This window comes from Siniperca chuatsi, linkage group LG18 (assembly GCF_020085105.1).
Source record: "Siniperca chuatsi isolate FFG_IHB_CAS linkage group LG18, ASM2008510v1, whole genome shotgun sequence".
In the NCBI taxonomy this organism is placed as follows: domain Eukaryota; kingdom Metazoa; phylum Chordata; class Actinopteri; order Centrarchiformes; family Sinipercidae; genus Siniperca; species Siniperca chuatsi.
The window spans coordinates 24,711,359-24,738,886 of record NC_058059.1 but is presented as its reverse complement, the minus strand read 5'-3'; the positions used below and the strand labels follow the sequence as shown (position 1 = coordinate 24,738,886).

Here is a 27,528-nt window from a genome sequence, read left to right as displayed (position 1 = left end):
CTTCATTGTGTAGCTCCTCTTGGCTACCCTGATCTTCTTCGTCAGTGTGTTTCTGGCCTGGTTATACAGGATTCCATCCCCACTTCTGTAGGCCTCCTCCTTGGCCTGACAAAGCTGCCTGAGTTTTGCTGTAAACCAGGATTTATTGTTGTTTAATGTATGTGCTGTATGTATGTAATGTATTATGCTATAACAGATTTAGACCAAACCTCTTCACGGTGAAAGAACAAACACCTCTATCAGATTAAAGGGGTTTGATTCAGACTGCAAAAGCATTAGAAAGACATTAAGAAAAGTCTCAAACCAAAAACACAGTATCAACAACAACAATATCTACAAAACCAATTACAATTAATTGAAGAGTCTCTGGGGTCAAATAAAGTTTGGGAAAATTGGAACCTATTTACCAAGAAACATTACAACAAACAGTTGTATCCATTCAAAATGGAGATACATGGAAAAATTATTTTGAAGATCTCTATAGAAAACCTCCAAAGACTTAAGCTCAAGAGCAGATTTCAGAAAAACTGAAATATCTTAAAAGAGCTATTAAGAATTTTCAGCTCCCACTGGATTACCCTATCACAGTATTTGAACTGGAAAACAAACTGAAGGTTCTGCAGCCCAAAAAGCACGTGGGCCTGATGGCATCTTAAATGAGATGTGAAAATATACCAACAGAAAATGTAAATTGGCCACCCTAAAGATATTTAACTTGGTACTAAGTGTGGGTCATTTCCCTGAAAGCTGGAATGAAGGGTTGATCACACCGATCTTCAAGAAAGGAGGTAAATTCGATCCCAGCAACTACAGAGGCATCTCTGTAAGTAGTAAACTGGGGAAGTTATTTGGCAGTATTCTAAATTCAAGAATACTTCCTCATTGAGCACAGTGTCTTAAGCAAAAGTCAGATTGGATTCCTTCCAAATTATACAGCTGACCAAATTTTCTCCCTGCGCAAACTAATTGATAAATATGTAAATCAAAATAAAGACACACTTCATGCATGCTTTGTTGATTTCTAGCTTTCAGTCTGGCATGATGAATTACTTTTTAAACTAATAGAAAGTAGTATAGTAGGGAAGTCATTTGATGTAATTAAATCAATACATGAAAATAACAAATTGGCTGATAAACACACAGACTTCTTCCTACAGGGTACAGGGGTGAAGCAAGGCTGCAACCTCAGCCCCACCCTCTTCAATATTTATATTAATGAACTGGCATTGTTATTAGAACAATCAACAGCACCTGACTTATTTTGTCTAACTGAAACCTGTCTGGGTCATGAAGAATATGTTAGCCTAAATAAATCCACTCCGCCCAGTCATATTAATACTCACATTCCTCGAGGCACCAGCCAAGGACGAGGAGTTGCAGCCATTTTCGACTCAAGCCTATTAATCAACCCTGAACCTAAACTAAATTATAACTCATCTGAAAGCCTTGTTCTTAGTTTTTCCACACCCAACCTGGAAAACACGACAGCCAATTCTATTTGTTATAGTGTACCGTGCTCCTGGTCCTTATTCTGAATTTTTATCTGAATTTTCTGAGTTTTTATCAAGTTTAGTCCTTAAAAACAGATAAAGTAGGGACTTCCGGTGATGGCATAACGAGTCAGACGTGTTTGGTGACCGCTCTCCGAGATTGATGGAAAATACCCACCTAAACTCGATGATATATTATCCATTAATAGAGTAAGTTAAGCATTAGAGTGGGGTTCGAAATATCAAAGGCCCAAAAGATGCAAAATGCCTAAAGGAGACAAAGCAATAACCGCGACAAAAGCTAGCAACGCAACCGAGCAAACAAACACGAGCCCGGGTGGAACTAGCAAAACTTCGAGCGCTATATTGGAAGCAATAGAAACGCTTAAATCCGAATTGAAGGAGGACAATGACAAACTAAGGAAGGACATCAATACCCTGCGACAGGAGATGGGTAATAAACTTGACGGCCTGACGGAGGAAATGAGAGGCCTGACGGAAAGAATGGAAGAAGCGGAGAATCGCGTTGGGCATGTTGAGGACATGACAGTGGAACTGACTGAAGCGCTGACTGAAAGCATTAAGCGACAGAGGAGTATTCAAAACAAACTGACTGATCTCGAATCCAGATCGCGAAGGAACAACATTCGCCTTTTCGGGATAGGAGAAGGAGAGGAAGGAAAGTTGGTGACGCAGTTCGTGACAGATTTCCTCAAGCGTGAGTTATCTCTGCCAGCCGACTTGGATCTTAAAATTCAGCGAGCCCACAGAGTTTTCGCAGCCAAGCCCCGACCCAATAATAACCCGAGACAAATTATAGTAAATTTTCAAGAATATACTACTAAAGAGCTAATCCTCAAAGAAGCGTGGAAAAAAGGACGCATTCAGTCAAATGGAAGAAACATTTATTTTGACCACGACTATGCAACTGAGATCGTCCAAAAACACATGGCATATCAAGAGATTAAGAAAGTGCTGAAGGAAAAGGGTGTACGTTTCCAAACACCCTACACGAGCATACGAATCCACTGGGAGAGCGGCGTTGGAACATACAGCAGCGCACACGAAGCTGGGATGGAGTTGCGGAAGCGGGGCTTGGAAGTGGAGGTGCCGACAGCGGTTACTGAAGAAGTCGCTATGGAGACTCGACTTCAGAAATCCTTGGGATGGCAGAAGGGAGGCGCGCCGGCGAGAGCACAGAGTCCCTACTGCGCAGAGGGCAAAAGAGAAATTGATGGAGTTTCAGAGAAGCGGGAAAAAATGACTGATGTGTAGTGTTTACATCATTGACACAGGGAGGCCTCTGTAATTCGTGGTACTGAAGGAGAGGCACCAGAGAAGGAGTTAGGACGTTGGACATTTAGGATGGAAGTAGTTTCCAAACCTTACATAGGGCCCTCCCATTACGGGAGACATTACCCTAGGCCTACCGACGGGGCCCAGTTGGGAGAGACATTTTTCCCTTTGAGTTGGAGTCACAGGTATCCCCTGTATCATTGTTCTTGTTTATTTTATTTCTTAATGTTTTTTGTTCTCGTTATTAGTTCTTGTTCACTTGTGGGGTCTACAGTAATAATATATTCAGGGTATGAGTGGGTCATGTAAACTGAAAATTGAGACAATTAATGTAAACGGTCTGGGTAACCCGATAAAGAGGAGTAGGGTAATAGCGAAATTAAAAAGGGATAAAATGCAAGTGATATTCATACAAGAAACTCATTTGTCAAATGAAGAGCATGAGAAATTTAAAAAGTTTGGTTACATAAATTCCTTTTATAGCTCTCACAAGAATAGCAGAAGGAGAGGAGTTATTACCCTTATTTCAAACACAGCTAATTTTGAATTGACTGAGGAATGTTCCGATAAATATGGCAGATATGTGATCGTTAAAGGGAGGATTGATAATACTATTGTTACATTAGTTAATGTGTATGCACCCCCTGAGGAAGATAAAACATTCTTTAAATCATTGTTTGACAAAATAACAATAATGAGTGAGGGATTTTGATATGTGGAGGCGATTGGAACACAATTTTGAATTATACTAAAGACACAACAAGTACTAAAAGATATACAAACATTAAATCCAAGAATCTTAACATCCTAATTAAAGATGCAGGTCTCTGTGATATCTGGAGAGATCTTCATCCATCAGAGAGAGACTATACGCATTATTCTGCTGCTCATAAGGTACATTCTAGGATTGACTACTTTCTGATAAATACTATAGATAGACACCGGGTAATAGACTGTGAAACCGGAATAGCAGATGTGTCAGATCACAATGCTATATACTTAACCATACATCTTGATTGCCCAAACAAAACAACATTATGGAAATTGAATGTTAATATTCTTAATAATGAAATCGTGATGCAAGAAATCAAAAAAGAGATTCAGGACTGTATAGCCAATAATAAGGATGAACAAATAGAGCCAACAATAATATGGGACACTGTCAAAGCAGTGATGAGGGGAAATCTGATATCAAGGCTAGCTCATAATAAAAAAAAGAAAAAGCAACTACAAGCTGAATTAGAACAAAATATGAGAAAACTAGAAAAACAACAGCATACAGATAAGAGTGATAATTTGGCTGGAATGATAAAAGGAATTAGAAAACAATTATCAGATATGGCAAATGAGGAGATAGAAAAGAAATTGAGATTCACAAAACAAATCTTTTATGAATCAGGTCCCAAAGCTACCAAAATATTAGCAAAAAGATTAAGATCACAGCAAATAAGGAACTCAGTTATCAAAATCAGAGACCCAGAAAGTAAGGACATAAAATATGAACCTGAGGAAATCAAAAATATATTTTATAAATATTATAAATCTCTGTATAATCAATCAGAACAAGTTGATAGAAAAGAAATTGAAGATTATCTAGCTGAATTAGATCTCCCCTCCATAGGAACCTCTCAAAATGTATCATTAAATTCACCCATTACTAAAAAAGAGCTTGATAAGGCTATCAGTAGATTGAAAAGTAAAAAAAGCCCAGGGACGGATGGCTATCCTAACGAATGGTACAAAGTTTATAAAGAAGACCTTGCCCCCCTATTGTTGGAATCCTTTAATTGGACACTCAAACATGCAAAATGTCCTCCTTCATGGAAAGAGGCTATGATAACAGTCATACCAAAGGAAGGTAAAAACAAAGAGTTATGTGAGTCTTATCGTCCAATTTCCATTTTGAATGTTGATTATAAATTATTCACGTCTATAATCGCTAGAAGATTAGAAAACTTCCTCCCAGACCTGATAGATGAGGACCAGACAGGTTTTATAAAAGGTCGCCAAACGCAAGATAATATCCGGCGCACACTACATATAATTAATGAAGTCAATAAACAGAGCTCTCCTACAGCCTTAGTAAGTTTTGACGCGGAAAAGGCTTTTGATAGAGTCAGCTGGAATTTTCTTTTTGCGGTTTTGAAAAGAATGGGTTTTGATAAAACTATCATTAAATGTATACAGGCCCTGTACGATAAACCAGTGGCTAGAATTAAAATAAATGGCGACTTAACAGACAGATTCGAGCTCTTCAGAGGGACAAGGCAGGGATGCTGTCTGAGCCCCTCCCTATTTGCCTTGTTTATAGAGCCTTTGGCTCAATGTATAAGACAAAGTAATGAACTTAAAGGAATCACAGTAGCTAAGGATGATCATAAGTTAGGTCTCTTTGCAGATGATATTATTATATACCTCAACAATCCGGATTATACATTTCCTAAAACTTTTAACTTTACTAAAAGACTTTGGAGGGAAATCTGGGTATAAGTTAAACATATCAAAAACCCAAGTTCTTTGTATAAAATATAGACCAGCTGACTCAATCAGACGAGCTTACAAACTAAAATGGGATTCAGGAAAAATAAAATATTTAGGTGTCTACCTTACTAGAGAACTAAATACATTATATGAGGCTAATTATAATAAGATTAATGAAACTATACAAAAAGATTTGACAAAATGGGCAACACTAGTCATGGATTTAAGCTCAAGGATAGAGGTGATAAAAATGAATGTGTTACCTAGATTGCTTTATTTATTCATTTCACTGCCAGTTTGTATACCGAATACTCAATTTGATAAATGGGATAAACAAGTGAGTAGATTTATTTGGAAGGGGGCAAGACCAAGGGTTAAGCTCAAAACTCTACAACTAGAAAAAAAAAGAGGAGGACTTGCTCTTCCAAATTTTAAAGAATATTTCCTAGCTGCCCAGCTGAGATATATAATTTTCTGGTGCTCACCAGAATATTACTCCAAATGGAAACACATTGAGCTTAACTACGGATCATGTCAGCCACAAGCAAGGTTGGGTGAGAAAACAATTAACCAACTTATAGAACCAAATCCTATAGTAGATACAACAATTAAGATCTGGTGGGATGTAATGAATAAATACAAAATGGAGGAGGATTGTAAATTGTTGATCTGGCCATTGTATTCTCCAAAATTCAAATGTGGTCAGATGGATAGCACATTTACAAGATGGATTGACAAGGGAATCACTGCAGTGTGTACATTAACAGACGGAAAAAAGTTTAAATCTTTTGAAAACTTGAAAAGAGAATTTGACTTGGAAAACTCTGATTTATTTAGGTATTTCCAACTAAGACATCTTTATAATACAGACATTGAAAATCACCTTTCTCAAGAGGGCAGTGAACTAATTGATATGGTCACAGGGGCTTACAGACATTTACCTTCGAAAATTGTATCCAGGCTGTATAAAAGTCTACAAAATTGCAATAGGTTTGACTCACTATACATAAAACAGAAATGGGAAGCAGAACTGCAGCTTAAACTGTCAGAGAATGATTGGCATTCAATCTGTCTTTTACAACAAACTTCTACTAGCTCCAGACAATGGAGAGAATTTGGCTGGAAGTACTTGGTGAGATACTTTATTACACCCCTCATTAAAAGCAAACAGTTAAAAAAAACCCAACAGTGTTGGAGACTATGCGGGGATGTCAATGTCAATCATTCTCATATATTTTGGTCATGTATAAAAATTCGCCCCTACTGGGAATCTATTGTAATAGAAATGGAAAAGATTTTGGGTTACAAAATATCGAATGACCCACAGACTCTGTATTTAGGCCTGTTAACTAAAGATGTTGTTAGAGGGGAAGACATTCATCTATTCAAAGTGATGCTGATATCAAGTAAGAAAGTTATAACGAGGAATTGGTTGAAAAGTAAGCCTTTGAGTCTGGACCAATGGAAGAATATCATGGCGGAAATTTTTACAATGGAAAAAATGACCCACGACCTGAGATTGGATGCACATAAATGTAAATTACGATGGTGGAAATGGACCAACTATGTAACCCACTCAAATATATGAAACAAATGGAAGATCTGTATTTGTAGCACCCTACCAGTTGTTATCTTGTTCATTGTGAAAATTAAAAAATGCAAAAATAAACAGATAAAGTAATTATTGTAGGTGATTTCAATATTCATGTGGACATTGAAAATGATAGCCTTAGTACTGCATTTATCTCATTGTTAGATTCGACTGGCTTTTGTCAGAGTGTACATAAACCCACTCACTGTTTTAACCACACCCTTGACCTTGTTCTGGTATATGGCATTGAAATTGAACATTTAATAGTCTTTCCACAGAATCCTTCATTATTGGACCATTATAAAATTACTTTTGAACTCCTATTACTGGACAACACGCCATTAGGCAAAAACTCCTACTCTAGATGTCTATCTGATAGTGCTTCAGCTAAATTTAAGGAAACGATCCTATCTGCATTTAATTTGGTGTTATGTCTCAATATAACAGAGGAATCCTATGCTACTTTCACCCCATCCCAAATTGACCATCTTGTTGATAGTGCTGCAGGCTCACTGCAAACAACACTCGATTCTATCGCCCCTCTAAAAAAGAAGATAATAAAACAAAGAAGGTTCACGAAAACTTGAAAGGAAATGGCGTTCCAACAACCTGGAAGAATCTCGTTTAGTCTGGCAAGATAGTCTTAAAACATACAGGAAAGCCCTCTGTAATGCCAGAGCAGCCTACTACTCATCATTAATAGAGGAAAATAAAAACAACCCCAGGTTTCTTATCAGCACTGTAGCCAGGCTGACAGAGAATCACAGCTCTAGTGAGCCATGTATTCCTATAGCCCTCAGTAGTAACGGCTTCATGAGCTTCTTTAATATTTACGAGAAAAAAATGAATCATGTCCTGCCCTCAACCGGTACCGATTTATCTTCAAACACAGGAACCTTAGAAACAGCTGTAAAACTTGATATATATTTAGACTGATTTTCTCCTATCGACCTTCTTCAACTAACTTCAACGATTAATTCATCTAAGCCATCAACCTGTCTCTTAGACCCCATTCCAACTTCTTCTGCTTAAATAAGTTTTACCCTTATTTAGCACTTCTTTAATGGATATGATCAATCTGTCTTTATTAACAGGCTATCTACCACAGTCCTTAAAAGTAGCTCTAATTAAACCTCTTCTTAAAAAGCCCACTCTTGATCCAGGGGTTTCAGCCAACTATAGACCAATATCTAACCTTCCCTTTCTGAGTCCTCCGTGCACGCCAAAGTTAGTCACGGAGTTCCACAAGGTTCTGTGCTTCCTTTAGGCAATATTATTAGGAAGCACTCCATAAACTTTCATTGTTATGTGAATGATACCCAATTATATCTATCGATCAAGCCAGATGAAACTAACCAGTTAGCTAATCAAGCATGCCTTAAGGACATAAAGACCTGGATGACCTGCAAGTTTCTGATGTTAAACAGAAGTTATTGTACTTGGCCCCAAACACCTCTGAGACACATTATCTAAAGATATAGTTGCTCTAGATGGCATTGCCCTGGCCTCCCACACCACCATAAGGAACCTCAGAGTTATCTTTGATCAGGATTTATCCTTTAACTACCACATGAAACAAACTTCAAGGACTGCCTTCTTTCACATACGCAACATTGCAAAAATCAAGCACATCCTGTCTCAAAATGATGCCGAAAAACTAGAACATGCAGACTGCCGGGAGACTATCCATGATGCACCTCTTTCCTCTCTCCTCCTCTCCCTCTCCATCTGTATGCATTTTTATCCCATTACTGCATGTTACTAAGTCGACATCTTCTCTCTCCTGTAGTTTTGTGCTTTCTCGTCTCTCTTCTTCTGTCACTTTCAGCAGGTATTTCTACCTCTGAAGTGGGCCACCTGCTGCTCGACAACTTCTAATACAGTTGTTGTTATTGGCTTTGTTATTATTATTCCTATGATTTTCATTCCTATTATTATTACTTTATTAATATTAATATTACCACTACCATTACTTTATTACTAATTTAAAATTCTAGGTGGAGTCACAAGACTTTGGAGTGGCCTAGTCAAAGTCCTGACCTGAATCCTATTGAGATGCTGTGGCATAACCTTAAAAAGGCAGTTCATGCTCGAAAATCCTCCAATGTGGCTGAATTACAACAATTCTACAAAGATGAGTGGGCCAAAATTCCCCCACAGCGCTGTAAAAGACTCATTGCAAGTTATCGAAAATGCTTGATTGCAGTTGTTGCTGCTAAGGGTGGCCCAACCAGTTATTAGATTTAGGGGGCAATCACTATTTCACACAGGGCCATGTAGGTTTCCCTTAATAATAACAACCTTCATTTAAAAACTGCATTTTGTGTTTACTTGTGTTATCTTTGACTAATATTTAAATTTGTTTGATGATCTGAAACATTTAAGTGTGACAAACATGCAAAAAAAAAAGAAATCAGGAAGGGGGCAAACACTTTTGCACACCACTGTATGTCTATGATGAAATTTTACCTTAACAACTATTGGTTATTATAACTAACAGGTATCAAAAGCAAATATTGAAACTTTTTTTCTAAAAACAGATGTGTTAGTATTAGTAGTATGAACTGTAACTGAAAACGAGCGCACTATGATTTAAAATGTCAGCCTTCACTGAGCTGCATAAAACCACTGACTCACCAGTTGTTCCAGAGGTGAAGATGTAGAGGGTGGGGGATTTGAGGGAGGAGGTGGCACGTAACTCTGCTGGTACAGGCTGGTCAGAGGCAGCATAGATCTTATCCAACAGAGTGTGCACCTGTGTGTGCTCACTCTGGCTCTTCATGGTCCACACCTGAATGTTGTCCTCCAGCAGGCTAGTTAGGATGCCGTCCAGACATTCCACTAAATCTGGGAGATGGACACAGCCAAGCAAAATTTCATGAAAACGACATTTTGATTTATATTTTGAATTTTACTTACCCTTTATAGACAGCTGCTTCCTACTTTCTATCTAGTTCTAGTATCTAAGTTTTAATTGTAAGAGTGTGTGATGTAGAGACATCAGAGCAAACAGGAAGCTAATAATATAGTATGACATAATATCACAAAACATGTACTTTTAAAAGGATTGTGCAACTAGTGTTCCATGGTGACGCTGCATGGAGTGACTGTGGATATTTTAAGAAGGGAATGATGTCATGAACCGCCACTGCAAGGTCTGAAGTCACATATATAATAAGTATTTCACAAAACAGCACCACTCCTGACTGGGACTTTGTAACGGATTAAATACTATTATAGTTCTGAAGGAATTACAATGCAGCAGGATAAAGACTATAAATGGCATCAAAAAATAAGCAGAGCATGCTTTGTCTTAACAGTTAGAATTATATTGAACATCTGAGCTGCTCCTCCTTCTAGAGCCTTAGCCCATTGCGCTGAAGACCTGCTGCTTTCATGAGGATTCTTCCGCTCTTTCCACCCTAAAAGGATATGTACCTGACAGAAAATAATTCCCACAGCAAGCAAATTGGTGATATGCATTCATTGCTACAGAGACCAAAAAAATACATGATTGGGCCCAGTGGTGGTGCTACAGCAACGAAGTATACCTTTTGGCCAATAACTCCTGAACTATAAGTTCTAGAATCAAATAATTTATAAAATATCACATGAGCCATAGGCTCTAGAGCAGTGGTTAGCAAAGTGGGTGCCTTAAGGGTAGGCCAAGAGAGCCAAAAGATTTGTTTATTTCCACTTTTTATTATAAATTGTAATAAGGTTTCAACATATAAAAAACAGGACAACCTGCTCAAAAACTGTCATCTTGCAAAGCCAACCTAAATTTAGTGAGATCAGATTTTATTTTAAAACTTTTGTCTGGAAAACATTTAGTGAGAATCCACTGCGCCCAGCAGCTATTCACTTTATTTTTGACAGAAATATGAACGCAGCCAGTTGACGTTTTTTGTGCAAGACTTGCAGTCAGGCACTTCCGGTCATTGGCTAGCTAACACAACAACTCTTTGGACCACTATGGCTTTGAGGAAAACCAGAATGTTTTGTGCAGTTAAGGGTTACCATAATAACTGGTACAAACAATAGGGTTTACTTGGAGCAGGAGTGTTTTCAACCACTCGATACGAGAGAAGGCTAGGCTAATGTACTGAAGGCCCAATAAAAACTTCAAGACGACATCTTGTCAAGAGATTAGCAGCTGCAGTTTGAATTGGTACGCTAGCTAATGTTAAGTCTTGTTAGTACCATTTCTCGTTTCTCTCCTCTCTCCTTCTGTCGCTTTCAGCAGGTATTTCTGCCTCCGGAGCTGCAGAGACTGGATCTGTGGTTGTGGGCCACCTGCTGCCCCCATGTTCCTGCTCGACAACTGCTACTACAGTTGTTGTTATTGGCTCTGTTACTAATACTGACATTATTTTTCCTATAGCTGTCATTCCTATTATTACTAATTTATTAATATTAACACTACAATTACTATTCTACTATTTAAAAAAAAAAATTCTACGTGGTCTTTGCATTGTGCCCCCCCCCTCTCCTTCTCAAAACACAGCAGCGGCGGATGGCCGCCCACCATTGAGTCTGGTTCTGTCCAATGTTTCTGCCTCTTAAAGGAAGTTTTTCCTTGCCACTGTCGCCAAATGCTTGCTCATGGTGGGATTTGTTGGGTCTCTGTAATTAATATTATAGAGTACAATCTAGACCTGCTCTATAGGAAAAGTGCAATGAGATAACTTCTGTTATGAACTGGCGCTATATAAATAAATTAAATTTAATTGAATGACCATAAAACTTCAATTAAAAGCTGAGCCCCAATTAAACAGTAATTTTACTGGTTGTGTGTGGCTACACATTTTGTCAAATAACGCAGGTCTCAATTAGACACTGGGTCTGGTTTTTATAGAAGTACTTTGGATGTATAAAACCTCTTAAAGCCCACCGGGTTGCCCGCTTGAGCTATTTCAATTGTTTAAATTTTTGTCAGCATGGTCAATATGCTTAAGTTACACATTGTTAGATCGGTTAGATTTTCCACAATTCAATCGTTCAGTTAATTTTACAGAAACCATGAGCACCAAAGTATAATTTACCTTGTTGTTTGGTATACTTGTTTTCAATACTCTGCTGGCTACAAAATAAAAGTGTAAACCTTTCTCTAATTGTAAATAAAGGTTGAAACAACTACAGTAATCTTAGGCTTTCATCCTTTCTAATGTAGGGTACCGGTATTTTGATTAGGGGGTGCTCTCTCTCACTCTCATATGTTATATGAGGCCATTTCTTCATGTCATCCTCCCACTCGTTAATAGTTTGAGGATGTGGCACCAACCTGCCGTTTCGATTTTTTATTGATTTTGGGAAGTGCTCCCAATACATCGTTAAATAAGCTAGCTAAGCCAACATTAGTTAGCTCAGGGAAACAATCAAACTAAGCGCGGCACAAAAACTGGAAGTTCGACCAACTGTTTACTTCCACATTCAGTGAATAAACAGTGACACGACTATCCATTCAATTTGCAGGATTCTCTATGCTCTTGAGTAAGATCCCACTTTATCCCTACAACTGTCATAAAAATAAGAATGGCTTCAATAGCAAGTATAATATTCTGTTGACACTTCCTATGGTAACAGTGCTTATACAGTATATGGCACCACATCTACTCTTATCAGTGTCTGACTATTCCAGCTATTCCATGAATCCTTCTCCTGTTGCACTGGGGTTGTAGTGAGGACATTGTCCCTGACCAACATCATGCTTGTTTGGTTGAGCAATGATCTGTTATCCTGTCACATGGCTGCAGCATAATGAATCTTATTAACTCTAGAAACAGGATTCTTGCAGTGAAGCATGCGTGGAAACTGAATATGGGTCAGCTAAATTTCATATTCTTGTATCATTAAAATGGACAGCAAATAGTACGCATTAATTCATGTTAAAGCAGGGTGCTCCTAGCTTTTTTGGATATTAGCAAGTTTGGACATTTTCAGGGTTGACTCCAACATTGAGCAATCAGTCAGATCCCTCACTAGAACTCCACACAGTTCACACCTGAGTTTGAAAACAACAAAAGTTACCTGACATTTGGATTTTGGGGTTCACAATTGGGCATTATAATAAAATAAAGCAGTGTACTGTATCTTTAAACTACATGTTATTTAATGGTCCTATCAAATGTTTAGCATGTGTAAAAAGTACACTCTTTGCCTCTATAATATTTTGGAATGTATTGCAAAAACTCACAAATACACTCTGTCATTAGTATTGAAACAATAAGTTGACTAATTAATTAGTCGATCAACAGAAAATGAATCAACAACAATTTTGATAATGTATTGATCAAGAAAAAATGCCAAACATTTACTGGTTCTTGCTTCTTCAATATGAGGGTTTGCCTTTTTTCTCTGTTTTATTTCAATATGAATTATTTACATTTGTACTCTTTTATATTGAATATCTTTGGGTTTTAGGCTGTTGGTTTGACAAAACAAGCAATTAGCTCAGGAAAATTTGTGATTTTTTTTTTTTTAACATTTCATTGGGTAAACAATTGCAATGAATCATAAACATTACCAAGAGACTAATCACTAAGGAAAGCAACAGTTAGTTGCAGGCCTATCTGACATACTATAGAAAAGATATTTTTGATAAAATTGCTGTATATACAGTAGTTAAAAGCAGCTCGGTCCTGACCCGGTACAACATTAACATGCTTCTTACATATTAATGTATCAATAATAACAATCTAATAATATAATATATACATTTATATAATAATACAGCACTCTGAAGGGGGCCATTATGCATAATGCATACGTTTAGTTTTGATGCTTTAAGTATATTTTAATGTTTATACTCCTGTGAATGCAGGACTATTACTTGTAATGGAATATTTCTACACTGTGGTATGGCTACTTTTACTTAAGTAAAGGATCTGAATATGTCTTCCACCTCTGCTATAACAGCAAATATTTACTCCTGGAATGACAGCTGAACCGCACTGAACCTCCACAGGATATTATAGAAAATACTACAGGACAGTGTCATTGTACAAAATATTATAGGTATTGTATTTTCTTACTACTACTACTTACTATTCAACAAAAAAATGCTAAACTAATTTTAATGCAGCCCTAAAGTGTCCATTGTATGTTGCATAATGTAGGAAAAATAGTCAAAAATAGAATTAAAATAAATACTGAATGATAAAACGTGGTCAGGACATGAATAAGTGAAAGTCAGATACTGATAGTACCTGCAGCTCAGTTAGTCTGGGATGTTGAGGAATTAAAGACATGCCTGTATGGAGGAAACCTGGATAATGTTAGACTCAAACAGAGATATGAATGACCACATTCCTTAGTTTCATATTATATCCCAAACAGGATTAAAATCAACAGGGAGCAATGTACATGTAAAGCTACTCATTGACAGACTGGACTATGTGTTATTGATTACATTACACAGAGCATAAGTTGACTGAAGTTAAAGAAAGTCCATTTCAAAACAAAATATTATCCTATAAAATTCTCATATTAGTTATAAAATATTATAATGAAAAGACCAATCCCCTCAGGGACGCCAGTGGACATCTGACCTATAGGGAACCAAAATGACCAGAAATGGCTTTGATGGAGCCACAGTGGTGTATAGGAGAAATGGTGATGACCGTTGTGAAAAAACCACAATGATAACACAATAAGTGAAGATGAGAGCTTTACCTGAACCAACAATTAGAGTTTTGGCTCCACAGCTGTTAAAGCAGTGTAGCAGAGACTTGGACTTGATGTTAATGTTGAGGAAAGCAACCGAACAGCCGACCTTCGCCAACCCGAACCAAACGCACAGGAAGTCGGGCTCGTTGCTCATGAGCAAGGCAACGCAGTCTCCTTTCCTCAAATTCACTCTCTCGAGGAAAACATTGGCGAGTCTGTTGCTGCGTCGCTCGATGTCCCGGTAGGTGTAGATGCTTCCATCATAGATGATAAACGGCTTGTTGGGAATGCGTTGCGCCTGCTGAATGAACCTGTCCAGGACCGTACACACGCTGGATGTCATCTTGAACAGCTCCAGCTTCACGCCGTACCTGATCACTTTCAGCAGAAAGAGGAGGTCAGTCCAAAAGTATGGGAAGCAGAGTTTCTGCAAAACATGAGCGGAGAAAACACCCGCGGCCAGAGCTGAGAGCCATCCCAGAGACAGAGTCATGTCTGCTGCATTGAGACAGTGAGAGGACACGGTGCACACGGAGCTACAGACACTCAAAGATGAGCGCGCTGTTCACCACACGTATGCTCCAGGTGATAAACACGGACCGTCAGCGTGACGTAAGCCAACGACTAGTCCAGAAACGTTAAGCCACACAACATATGACCGGAACATGAGAAATGTTGCCTTCAAAATAAAAGTGGACAATTTGACATTTGGAGATATGATGGGTAGGCCTTGCTTAACGTTAAACTTGCTTAAAGTGGGCATGACTTATTCCAATAATTCACAGATAATTCATATTCCAAACTTCAAAAAATCTAAATAAATCACCCATACCTCCTACGGAGCTGAATTTGTTTCAGCACATTCACTGAAAAGTGCCACACTGAAACCTATGATCAAAAGTCCATTAATATATATTTTTCAAAATATGCAAAATCAATTAACATTTATATCTCCACAAGTCTCCTCAAATGCTACCAAAATTGACACATTCTCTAGATGAAAGTCATCAACTGTTTCAAATTGTATTCAGATCAGTCATATGGTGAGTCCGCAGTAATTTGGACTGTATACACACCATTTTCTTTTTTGCTCACTTTTTCTTCAAACTTTACCAAAATATTTGACAATACACCTGGAAAAAAAAGCAGAATGATGTGTGATTTTCCCCCACAGACATTATCACAGACATTTCAACTGTTGTAACCGGCGGAGCAGCAAGTGATTTGACGGTCTGGATCGATGCGTTGCTGGGTCACTGACCAGCCTTCTCTGGCTTGGGAGCCGTGGTGGAAGACACGGGAACGGAAGTCCAGTCGGTTGAAGGTAAATCACATACGGCCCACATGCTGCTTGTTAAATACTATAACGCTAACTGTTGTCATGCTATTGATACTCTAGCCAAAAGCTAACGTTAGCTACATGTTAACGCCAACTGCGAATGGTGTAGAATCGTGGTGTTGGATATCTTGTTAATGTCGTCACAGTGAGACACAACGTTTATTTTTTTCACCACGTTTTTCCAGATAAAACGGGCAGGTACACCAAACAGCAGGCTGCAGAGACTGCAGTGTGTTTACTCTGCGACCAACAGCAGCTCTCGTCCCATGTCTCCTTCTGAAGCACACAAATGCTGTATTTTGCACATTTATATTTCTGCAGATAAATTAATAGTTGTGGAACCAAATGTGTGTATAGTGGCTGTTCTTGTATCTGAAAACAAGTGTATATACTACTACATATGTAAAAAGTAATGCCATGTTCTAATATTTACAATGCTCTAAGGAAGTAGTGGTTCTCAATTTCACCATTATACACAGGTAAGCTCAGTATTTAAAACAGGTGAGCGTGCATAGGTTAAAATAAGCAAAGGTCCTTATGCTGAATTGCAGGTGATGTGTTAAGACAAAACAATAGAGTTATGCAGCTGTGTGATGGGTGTAACCTAAAGGGTGTTCATTTGCCTCATCTTTGCAGGTCTTTAGACTGCGGTGGACCGCACACAACAATGGCTAAAGGAACGTTTTAGTTCCTTGAAAAGTAGTTCTTGGAGATAAAAGTTTGGGAGGAAACGTGGCCTTCTCTTCTCTGGGGATCCAAAGGTCCAGGGTTCGAATCCCTGGGGCAGCCAAGTCGTACTTTCCAACAATGTGGCAATACATACATGTGCTGTGTTTTCAAGTGCTCATCGATGTCATTAATTCCAAAATTGCCCATTGTACTTGGACCCCTTGAAAATTATTTTCCTTTGCTAAAAAGTATTTGTGCAGCAAAAACACAAAATGGATGGATTGCAAATTCCAACCACTACTCATGCACATGACCTCAAGGTGACGCTGTAATAATCAAGTTTACATTTTCACAATTATCTAAAACGGCTTGGCCTATCATTGTAATCTCTCAAGTCATCCGCATCTGGTCTTCTGCTCTGAAAATGTCAAATTTTACGATTTTTCGTAATCTGCTTGGACCCTGATCATTGCAGCTTACGGCTATATTTAGGGATCCAAGCAGTGAAGCTTGGTTTAACCTTCAAGACTCTGATTCCAAAAGCCCTTTCGATTATGCTGCGCCCCCTGGAATGATAATAATTGAAGCGCCCCTGTATGTGTCCATTAACGGGCTCCTTGGTGTGATTAGGCAGATTGGTGTGTCCAAACAAGGATAGCTACCATCACCCAGAAGGATGTAACCTGTGGGAGGGTATCGTCTTGCCCTGTAAAAGCTACATGAAGCTCTCCTGCCTGTGGGACTTCAGGTTGAGCCATGTGTTGTGCAACTTTGTGGATAATGCGGTGGACTGTGGATTTTGGCACTTTGAAGACACTGGCTACAACGCGTTAGGACAGTCCATGAGCCCGCCAGTAAACATAGATCGTGACCAGCTGATTATCCCAGCCATGGTTCTGTTCCCTCTGTAGCAGCCTCTGCAGACCATGCATGGCTCTCCTGCTGAGGCGGAAGTCCTGCTTCAGCTCGGCCTCCACGTTAATCCACAAACGCAGGATGGGCATGTTGTGATTCAGCTTGCACTATGACGTAGGATGACCAGTCTGAAAAAATTAATAATTTCACATAATTTATTGGAAGGACTTTTATTTTTAGAAACTGCGTGAAATCCCCCAAACCAAACGCATATGGCATAAACACGTTAATACAATGCATGGTGTATGGTATTCTGTCCTATCAGACCTGCACACAGATCATCACACAATGAAGACAGCATTCAGTTATCAGGGTCTTGAAGGGTTGTCCCATTTCATATTGGAATATTTTAAACACTGAGGGCCACTCGAAAAACAGGGGGTAGGGGTGAAGATAAAGATCCTTATTCACAAAGACTTGCTGCTGTAATAAATGCAAAAGGTGCTTCCACAAAGTATTAATTGGATGGGGTGTGCAGTCTTATGCAATCAGGGTGTTTCTGTGTTTCTATTTCTGTCTTTACATTTCAAAAACCTGCAATTTCATGAGGGTTTGTAGACTTTTTATATCCACTTTACTTTGCGATTCAACACTTGCATAGAATCAGTGATAGTTTCATAATTGCAGGGCTCCAGGGTGTGACCATTTTGGTTGAACATGTGACCAAAAATCTGTCAAGTGTGACTAAACATTTTCATTGGTCGCACTAGTGTGCCCGAAATTTAGCAGGTCTGATAAAAATAAAAAACTACGCCATCCATGATCAATTAATTAGTGGACAATCTACCCCCGCTCTACCCCTCCCCTGCGGTCTACTGATAATCGCACATGCTCTGCAGAGAAACACAGAGAGAGAGAGCGATTTGCAAATATGCATAACTTACTCTGTAAACACGTATTTTACTTTCACATAAAAATTATATAGGTTTTACAAATGTAAATTGCTTCACCACAGAACTACATGTAAAGTCATATTTACGCATTGGTGGATCCATTTATATTATTCACTGTTTTATTAAATCTCTCTTCACTTATTAAACTTTATTCATTTGTAGCGTACACTTGATTAAAAATTTTTGTACACAGGATATGTTAGTTCTCCTTCTGGCATGAGCATTAATATAGAGGACCAATTCAGAGCTTATCAAAATGATATATCACCATGCAAGAGATTATCACAGAAAACATCAGACTGTAGTGTCATGTGCTGTACATCAAATAATTTAACAGACTGATTCAATTACCTTCTTAATTCATGCTGGACCCGCTCACTGGGGGTGAGATGAGTTGTATAGTTAGTCTACCTGAATCCCTAATTAATGTGCGGAAATAACGTTCAATCTTTAAAAAAACATGCTAATCTCCCGGGAGTGTTCACAACAGCCGCCATGGGAGTAAGGGCCAATTCAGACCAAATCAGGCGCTAGGGTGAAAACGCCAGTCCTCCCATTCATTTGAGTGGGGAAGGTCGGTTTAGGCTGCGGTGGTGGGGACTTGTAGGGTATGCCGGAAAAAAACCTGCAGTGACCTGCAGCAGAAAAGTTGAAACGAAATCAACTTTTGGAGAAACGCAACCCAACATCATGCTGCCAATCCGGCGACCAGACTGGCCAACCTGAAATATCACTGAAACTAGGTGCAATTGGCGCAATGCCTGATTTGGTCTGAATACGGCCTAACGTTAACAGTTTAACGTTATGGCTGCAGGAGTAGTTAGCTGGACGCTGCATCAACCCATTTTTTTAGCTAACAAGTTTAAAATGTATGCATCTTTTGACTGCAGTCAGGTTAGGTGCTGTTTATTACTTACTATTACTTAGCAAAGACAAAACATATTAGGAGAACCCTTGCTACATTACATACTGTTTTCACAATTATCATTGGAGTTTTATCAACAAAAAACAGTTGCTGCTCAAAGAATGACACTGACGCCAACTGATTGTGGCGTATTCAGGTCTGTTCTCTGTGTGTGTGTGTGTGTGTGTGCACACACGCATGTATAACCACCTGCTGGCATAGTTACTAACTCCACCTCACATTTGTGGATTTTTTCTACAGTTCTGCTCTGCGGTACGAATTGGACAAAAATACGCAAACAAATAAGAGGGAAGTCACAAATGTCACATGGCCCACAAACTATTTTTGTGGGGAAACTATTTACATTTGTATAACCTTTTTCACATTAAAATTTTTTATGTGAAATTAAAATGTGTTTACAGAGTAAGTTATGCATATTTGCAAATCGCTCTGTATTTTTGTGGATATGACTTTACATAACATAAAAAATACATGTTTGTGGATAGTAAAATATTTTTGGATCATGGTACACATTTGTGGATTGTCTTCTGTGGGTTACAACTATTAAAGTCCAATCAAAACTTCCATAGTGTTGCACTAAGAGAGGCACACAGCTAAGCAGCGACAACAAGCACATGAAATATTCTATCCAAAAACACAGGATACTACATTTCCCATAATGTAACCAATGACAAATGTTTTTTGTCACAGCCTCCTTGCATGATAAACACCCACATCTTTCAAACTCCACACATCCAGTTTGTAGTGCAGGCTTTGCGTTATACAGTATATGTGTAGTCTCCACATCCAGGTTGAAATAATATTTTCTCAGACTTGACAACACTCCTCTAGAGCCACAGAAGACTTTATATAACTGTTTTCACATGCTGAGGAGTACTAACCATGACCATTAAACTGATCTTTATGTATAAAATAGGTGCTCTGCCCCTTTCAAATATTATGTCAATTTTACCAGTGAAATGCATTTCAGTTGAATAGTTCACAGTGAAAATGCATTTTTAGGTGAAATCCTAACATCCATTTTGACTTCCCCAGGTGTCTCTCAGGTATCACTGTCGACTGTACAGTGAGTGGCAAAAGTCCAATCAGAGCGTAGTCCTCCTCCTTCCCTGGTCACAGGGTGAAGTGTCAGCACTGCATTACTCACAAGGCTCACAGCAAGGGAAGCAGCCGTCCAAAGAATCAATAGTCTGAGCACAGAGCCAGCTCCAAGACAAGCTCTCATCAGGGGACTCTGTTCATCTTCTGCTCTCTTCGCACTTTAAAGCACCGCTCTGAGATGTTCTGCTAGAGCTGATGTCGTGTGTGAACTGCCACAGGTCCAAGTAGCACACTAATTTTGAACACAGTATAGGACTGCCTCGTCTGGACAGAAAGATACTGTCAGCTGATCAAGCAGCTATCTTGGCTCCTGATGAGGGATGAAGTGTTTTGGTCAACCAAAAACACTGTGATCGTAACTTGCAGTAACAACACCACAATGATGAAAAGTCTGAGACATTTTTACACCACGATGAAGATATTATGGGTTTAGTATTGTGTCAAGAAACAGTTTGACATCTTGGGAAATCTTCTTCTTTGCTGAGTCAGTTGAGAAGTTAGTAGTTGTTGTACTGTAGGCACCTACTTCAGACAACAAAGAAGCTGTGGACATCTTTGTATTTCATGGATGAAACAAAGTGAACATGTGTTTGATATGAAGTTGGTCCCTGGTGTTATCCCTCTAATCTGTGCCTCAACTGAAGTCAAACACAGTCTTAAAGTCCTCTCCTGGTACAGGTTCATGCACACTAATGGCTACAGTCAATCTTATTAAAATCATTAAGAAGTTTTGGCACTTTTGATTGCTTGATTAATTAATTAATTAATTGGGACACAATCCAAGGGCCTTTTTTAAAAAAAAAACATTTTGTTGTTTGGTCTGTTTCATGTGTGTTGTAGAAAAATAAAATACAGTGTTCAATACAATTGAGTTGATGTGGTTAATGTATTGATTATGCGAGGGTATTTTTCAGTGTTCACTGCTCCATCACAAAACTGATTTTCCAGTCTTTCCACAGTAAATACTACAGAGCCTGCCATGTATCAAGTATTGGGGAAAAACTGCTCTTGAATTAATGATGTGCAGATGAATTAAAAGGACGCAAGTCAAACAATGGTTGACATTTTAACATCTTTAGGGGGTGATGGGGGCTAATGGTGGACAATGTTAGTAAACTTATGGTAGATATTGCTGTGTAAATTATGTTAATGAGTCAATTTGTTGACTGTACTTGTACTAGTTATACTACGTTGTTGCATTTGCCACTTGTGGCTGTTTAGCATAATTTACCTAGTTTCTCTGTAAGTGTTCCACAGTGCAAATGTACCTGCACAATACAGTATTTACTCTTCAGACACTGTCTAATCATAGGGCATATTGGCATATTGAGCATAGCGTTAGTTCAGATAGGCAACGAAGTCAAGCTCATCTCACAATTCCAGCTACATCAGCTTATGGCTCAGCTGATTCCCCTCTTTAATTATAATAATAATAATCTCATACAAGGCACCATATTTAAGCTGCTTTAGCCTGCCTACCCTTGCTGCTTCCTCTGCAAACTCCCCTACATGAGAACGACCAGGCTGTCTGTGTACGCTCTTCAACTTACCCTGCTGCTTGTCATGTCAATCCCCGTTCACGATGAGGATCCATGGCAGATTGACTGCATTACAGATTCTCAGCATCAGCAATCTGAATCAGAGGAAGCCATTCCGAGAAGATAGCGCCGTTTCCATCCACCAGAGCTCTCTTCTGGCAAGAAAAAATTAAAATGCTCCCAGGATTAGTGAATGGCCAATGCCCAGGCTCCTGGAAGCCTTATTTCAAAACAATATTACTACTCCAGTTGGAGTCTCTCATGAAGAACTTTTTGCATTTACATCCGTATCAAACCCCCACCTGCAGATCTTTCCAACTCCTCTGTCCCCACAACTCCGCTGCAGTCCCAGCTCTGGCCACCGCTTTGCCATCCAAAAGAGCATGTGTCCCAGCTCCAGCAGACTTCTCCGCAGACCTGGAGGATCACCCCGTCTTGTCAGCCTTGTCCAGCATCCAGTCATTGCTTGCCAACATTAACTCCAGAATCCAAGACCTGGAGTCTGGTTTGGCACCCTCAACAAGCCATTTATTTTCGGGCACAGCTGGCCTGTTTTCCTCCTTGACTGCAGGATCTCAGATCATCTCTGATCTGGCCATGACCTATGGAGGAATACTATTTTACGAATACCACAAGTCATTTTCTGCAAAAGAGACTGGACTGTGGTCAGTAGTTGATCTGGTTCTCATAAGTAAGCATTTCACAGGGCATCAAACTCTCTCCTGTTCAATCTGTGGCTCCGTCTCTCACTCCATCAATCTGGGCCCAAAATCTGTGGCTATACGCCATCCACCCAAGCCCTTCTAAAGCCCCCAACCCGGAGAGACTAAGTTACTGTACGCTACCAAAATCACTGTGCCCGAAAGGAAAAGAAAAAAATAACAACCCGCTCAATGTCTGAAAACACTGAAAAAGCATCCTAACCGCTGTTTTGTCAATTACAGGACTGGTTCAAGGGTTCATAGCTGGTTTGTCTTGGTTGCCAAAAGTGTCATTTGTCTGCAATAATTTACAACTTGCCTTGAAGGAGCCTGAGATAGTTGATGCATTACTGGAGAAAGAGACTAAGAATGGATTCATGATCAGTCCATTTAAATTAATCACCCTTTCCAACGACTCACATTTATCCTATAGGTATAGCAACCCGTAAATATTCTGGGAAAAAGATTTATCCGCTCCTCACAATGACAAAGCTCAAAGCATTAATAGTGTGATTCTAAGATCCTTGAGAAAGCAGTCGCCAATGACTGACTGACTAAAAGTGACTTTCTAAATAACAGTTTATTTGAGGATTTTCAGTCAGGATTTAGGGGGCATCATAGCACAGAGACAGCACTGGTGATAATTACAAATGACCTTTTCATTGCATCAGACAATGTACTTGTCACTGTACTTGTCTTGTTAGATCTTAGTGCTGCATTTGACACCATTGACCATCACATCCTATTACAGAGACTGGAACATTCAATTGGCAATAAAGGAACCGCATTAAGCTGGTTTAGATCCTATCTATCAGATCATTCTCAGTTTGTACATGTTAATGGTGAGTCCTCCGTGCACACCCAAGTTAGTCACGGATTTCCACAAAGCTTTGTGCTTGGACCGATTCTATTCACCTTATACACAGTGGTGTGAAAAAGAATTTGCCCCCTTCCTGATTTCTTATTTTTTTGCATGTTTGTCACACTTGACAAATATTAGTCAAAGATAACACAAGTAAACACAAAATGCAGTTTTTAAATGAAGGTTGTTATTATTAAGGGAAAACAAAATCCAAACCTACATGGCCATGTGTGAAAAAGTGATTGCCCCACCTATTAAAACATTACTTAACTGTGGTTTATCACACCTGAGTTAAATTGCTCTAGCCACACCCAGGCCTGATTACTGCCACACCTGTTCTCAATCAAGAAATCACTTAAATAGGACCTGCCTGACAAAGTGAAGTAGACCAAAAGATAGACATTATGCCGAGATCCAAAGAAATTCAGGAACAAATGAGAAAGAAAGTAATTGAGAAAAGGTATGTCTGGAAAAGGTTATAAAGCCATTTCTAAAGCTTTGGGACTCCAGCGAACCACAGTGAGAGCCATTATCCACAAATAGCGAAAACATGGAACAGTGGTGAACCTTCCTAGGAGTGGCTGGCCGACCAAAATTACCCCAAGAGAGCAGCAACGACTCATCCAAGAGGTCACAAAAGACCCCACAACAACATCCAAAGAACTGCAGGCCTCACTTGCCTCAGTTAAGGTCAGTGATCATGACTCTGCCATAAGAAAGAAAATGGGCAAAAATGGCCTGCATGCCAGAGTTCCGAGACGAAAACCACTGCTAAGCAAAAAGAACATTAAGGCTCGTCTCATTTTTGCCAGAAAACATCTTGATGATCCCCCAAGACTTTTCGGAAAATACTCTCTGGACTAAAGACACACAAAACTTTTTGGAAGGTGTGTGTCCCATTACATCTGGCATAAAAGTAACACTGCATTTCAGAAAAAGATCATCATTCAAACAGTAAAATCTGGTGGTCGTAGTGTGATGGTCTGGGGCTGTTTTGCTGCTTCAGGACCTGGAAGACTTGCTGTGATAAATGGAACCATGAATTCTGCTGTCTACCAAAAACTCCTGAAAGAGAATGTCCGGCCATCTGTTCGTGACCTCAAGCTGAAGCGAACTTGGGTTCTGCAGCATGACAATGATCCAAAACACACCAGCAAGTTCACCTCTGAATGGCTGAAGAAGAACAAAATGAAGACTTTGGAGTAGCCTTGTCAAAGTCCTGACCTGAATCCTATTGAAATGCTGTGGCATGACCTTAAAAATGCAGTTCATGCTCAAAAACCCTCCAATGTGGCTGAATTACAACAATTCTGCAAAGATAAGTGGGCCAAAATTCCTCCACAGCGCTGTAAAAGACTCATTGTAAGTTATCGCAAACGCTTGATTGCAGTTGTTGCTGCTAATGGTGGCTCAACCAGTTATTAGGTTTAGGGGGCAATCCCTATTTCACACAGGGCCATGTAGGTTTGGATTTTGTTTCCCCTTAATAACAACAACCTTCATTTAAAAACTGCATTTTGTGTTTGTGTCATCTTTGACTAATTCAATTTGTTTGACGATCTGAAACATTTAAGTGTGACAAACTGGTGACAAAATAAGAAATCAGGAAGTGGGCAAACACTTTTCCACACCACTGTATATGCTTCCTTTAGGCAATATTATTAGGAAACATTCCATAAACTTTCATTGTTATGCGGATGATACCCAATTATGTCTATTGATCAAGCTAGATGAAACTAACCAGTTAGCTAAACTTCAAGCATGCCTTAAGGACATAAAGACCTGGATGACCTGCAATTTTCTGATGTTAAACTCTGACAAAACTGAAGTTATTGTACTTGGCCCCAAACACCTCCGAAACTCATTATCTCAAGATATACTTACTCTAGATGACATTGCCCTGGCCTCCAGCACCACCGTAAGGAACCTCAGAGTTATGTTTGATCAGGATTTTTCCTTTAACTACTACATGAAACAAACTTCAAGGACTGCCTTCTTTCACCAACGTAACATTGCAAAAATCAGGCACATCCTGTCTCAAAATAAGGCTGAAAAACTAGTCCATGCATTTGTTACTTCTAAGCTACAAAGCTCTTAATGGTAAGGCACTATCGTATCTCAAAGAACTCACAGTACCTTATTACCCCATTAGAACACTTCACTCCCAGAATGCAGGGTTACTTGTGGTTCCTAGAGTCACCAAAAGTAGAATAGGATTCAGTTATCAAGCTCCTCTCCTTTTGGAATCAGGCCCCAGTTTGGGTTCGGGAAGCAGACACCATCTCTACATTTAAGAGTAGGCTTAAGACTTTCATCTTTGATAAAACTATAGTTAGGCTGGCTTGGGTGAGTCCTGAGCCAGCCAGTGAGTGGGGGGGTTTGCTCTGACGTATAGACTGTGGAATCATCTGTATATACAGTATACAGCAATGGTGGCATAGTTCAGCATCACTAAGCATCAATTCTAAAAATTCTAACAGCTACTCTAAAACACTCCACACATGACTGCTCTTACCTCAGAATAACTGAGAATACACTATATTTTTCGTGTTGGTTCAAAGCCTGAACAATTCAACTTAATTAACAACTTCTGATCATTTATATCTACTTCCTTCTTCAGTCTGTTTGCTCATCCTCCTAAAGTCAGGGTGAAGCCACTAACCTGCTGTAGCTGTAGGATTACTATTGATTTATATTTTAAATATAACTAGATATTGTTTCTAGAGCAGCAATAGTAAAGTTCACAGCAAAGTCACTATATACACTCAGTCTCTCATTGGAAACAAATCTAAAATGTCAGTAAAATAAATAGCCTAATATTCCTGACATCAAAGTGTGAGTGAACTTTAGAAAGAATGAAGAACACAAACATCAGTCAGTATCAGTCTTTCCTCCTGTCCTCCTCCCTCTGCTGCTGATGCGATTCACTGCAATGCTTAACTGCAGCTAAGCTAGTCAGATGCTACATGACACAGCAACAGCCCAAAAGGTCTCAAATTAATTACCATGCTTTGAAATAAACAAAATGTAGACACATATTAGTTAGTTTAATAGTAAACAGTGCTCAAAGTGGGCTGGCACTTTTACATTTTACTCTTTGGTGTACCGTGACTTTTTCTTGCGCACTTCTCACAAGCTGCCCGGTACTCTTTATCTGCCCTCTCCATATCAGGTTCTCTGGGCGATTCATTATGGACCTAAATAAACTGCATTACCCAGGGGGCACTACATGACGCTCATGCGCATGTGCGGCTACCATCATAGACTGTATAAAATATGGACGTAGTGTCCATGACGTCAGCCATAGGTTTCTGAAGAGCCAGTATGAAGCTCATTCTGGTGGCTCTGGCCGACGCCATCTTGACAGTGCCAGACTCTGACACAAAAATGGGCAAAGACGGGAGGGTGGGTGGAGCTGAGGTGGGCCGAATGAAGCTGCTGAAACCAGTCACCTGTGACAGCACCCGCCTGTCACTCAAAGCGACCACATCCTTAATTATGCAACTTCAGCCTTAATATAATTTAAAAGGATGAGTTATATAAAAATTCACCCCCGTACAGTGGTCATGAACAGGGAAATTAGCTATAGAGACCAAGTGTATCAGAACATATTTTTGCATCGTGGCTGCGTGTACGACTATCTTCCTTCACAATTGTACCAGGCTGTAATCATGTTTATTTTTGCTGTGAAGTTGGGCATTTTAACATGGGGGCTTATGGAGATTAACTCGCATTTGGAGCCAGCCTAAGTGGCCATTCGAGGAACTGCAGTTTTTGGCACTACCACATAATTTTAAAACAAGACAATGATTATCTAGTCTCTGAATCAAGGCTTAATTAGAACTCTGGACTAATTCAAGATGGAAAGTAATGGACTGACATTGACTATTGATTAAATATTGAAATTGTCGATTAGACCACTTGTTCACCTGTTTATGACTAAAAAATCAAAAGGTTAGGACTTGGACTTTACACAGATTTGTTACTTCAGACTTACAAAACAATGACTGACAACAGCTATCTGTTGGTCTCTGATGCCAGGTGATGTATAGCAGTAAA

General features: G+C 39.3%; 1 protein-coding gene and 1 long non-coding RNA gene across 9 annotated transcripts in view; one reads left to right on the top strand and one right to left on the bottom strand.

Annotated features, from left to right (window-relative positions):
- slc27a6 (solute carrier family 27 member 6) overlaps positions 1-15,019 on the bottom strand; it is a 76,198-nt gene extending 61,179 nt beyond the window's left edge. For all 7 annotated transcript variants that reach the window (XR_006375428.1, XR_006375431.1, XR_006375429.1 and 4 more), the window contains exons 1-2: positions 14,533-15,019; positions 9,496-9,705 (exon numbers count right to left, since the gene is read on the bottom strand). Coding sequence is in view for 2 of the 7 variants with exons in the window: in XM_044173380.1 (XP_044029315.1) it covers positions 9,496-9,705; positions 14,533-15,019 (697 nt within the window). In the remaining 5 variants the exon portion in view is untranslated. The remainder of the gene's footprint in view (positions 1-9,495; positions 9,706-14,532) is intronic.
- Positions 14,992-21,217, top strand: LOC122865244. Of its 2 annotated transcripts, none has more exons than XR_006375434.1 (3): positions 14,992-15,111; positions 15,701-15,850; positions 16,502-21,217. It is a non-coding gene; the product is annotated as an uncharacterized LOC122865244 (long non-coding RNA). The 2 variants fall into 2 exon arrangements; XR_006375433.1 differs by having other exon boundaries at positions 15,005-15,138.
- Positions 21,218-27,528: the final 6,311 nt, after the last annotated feature.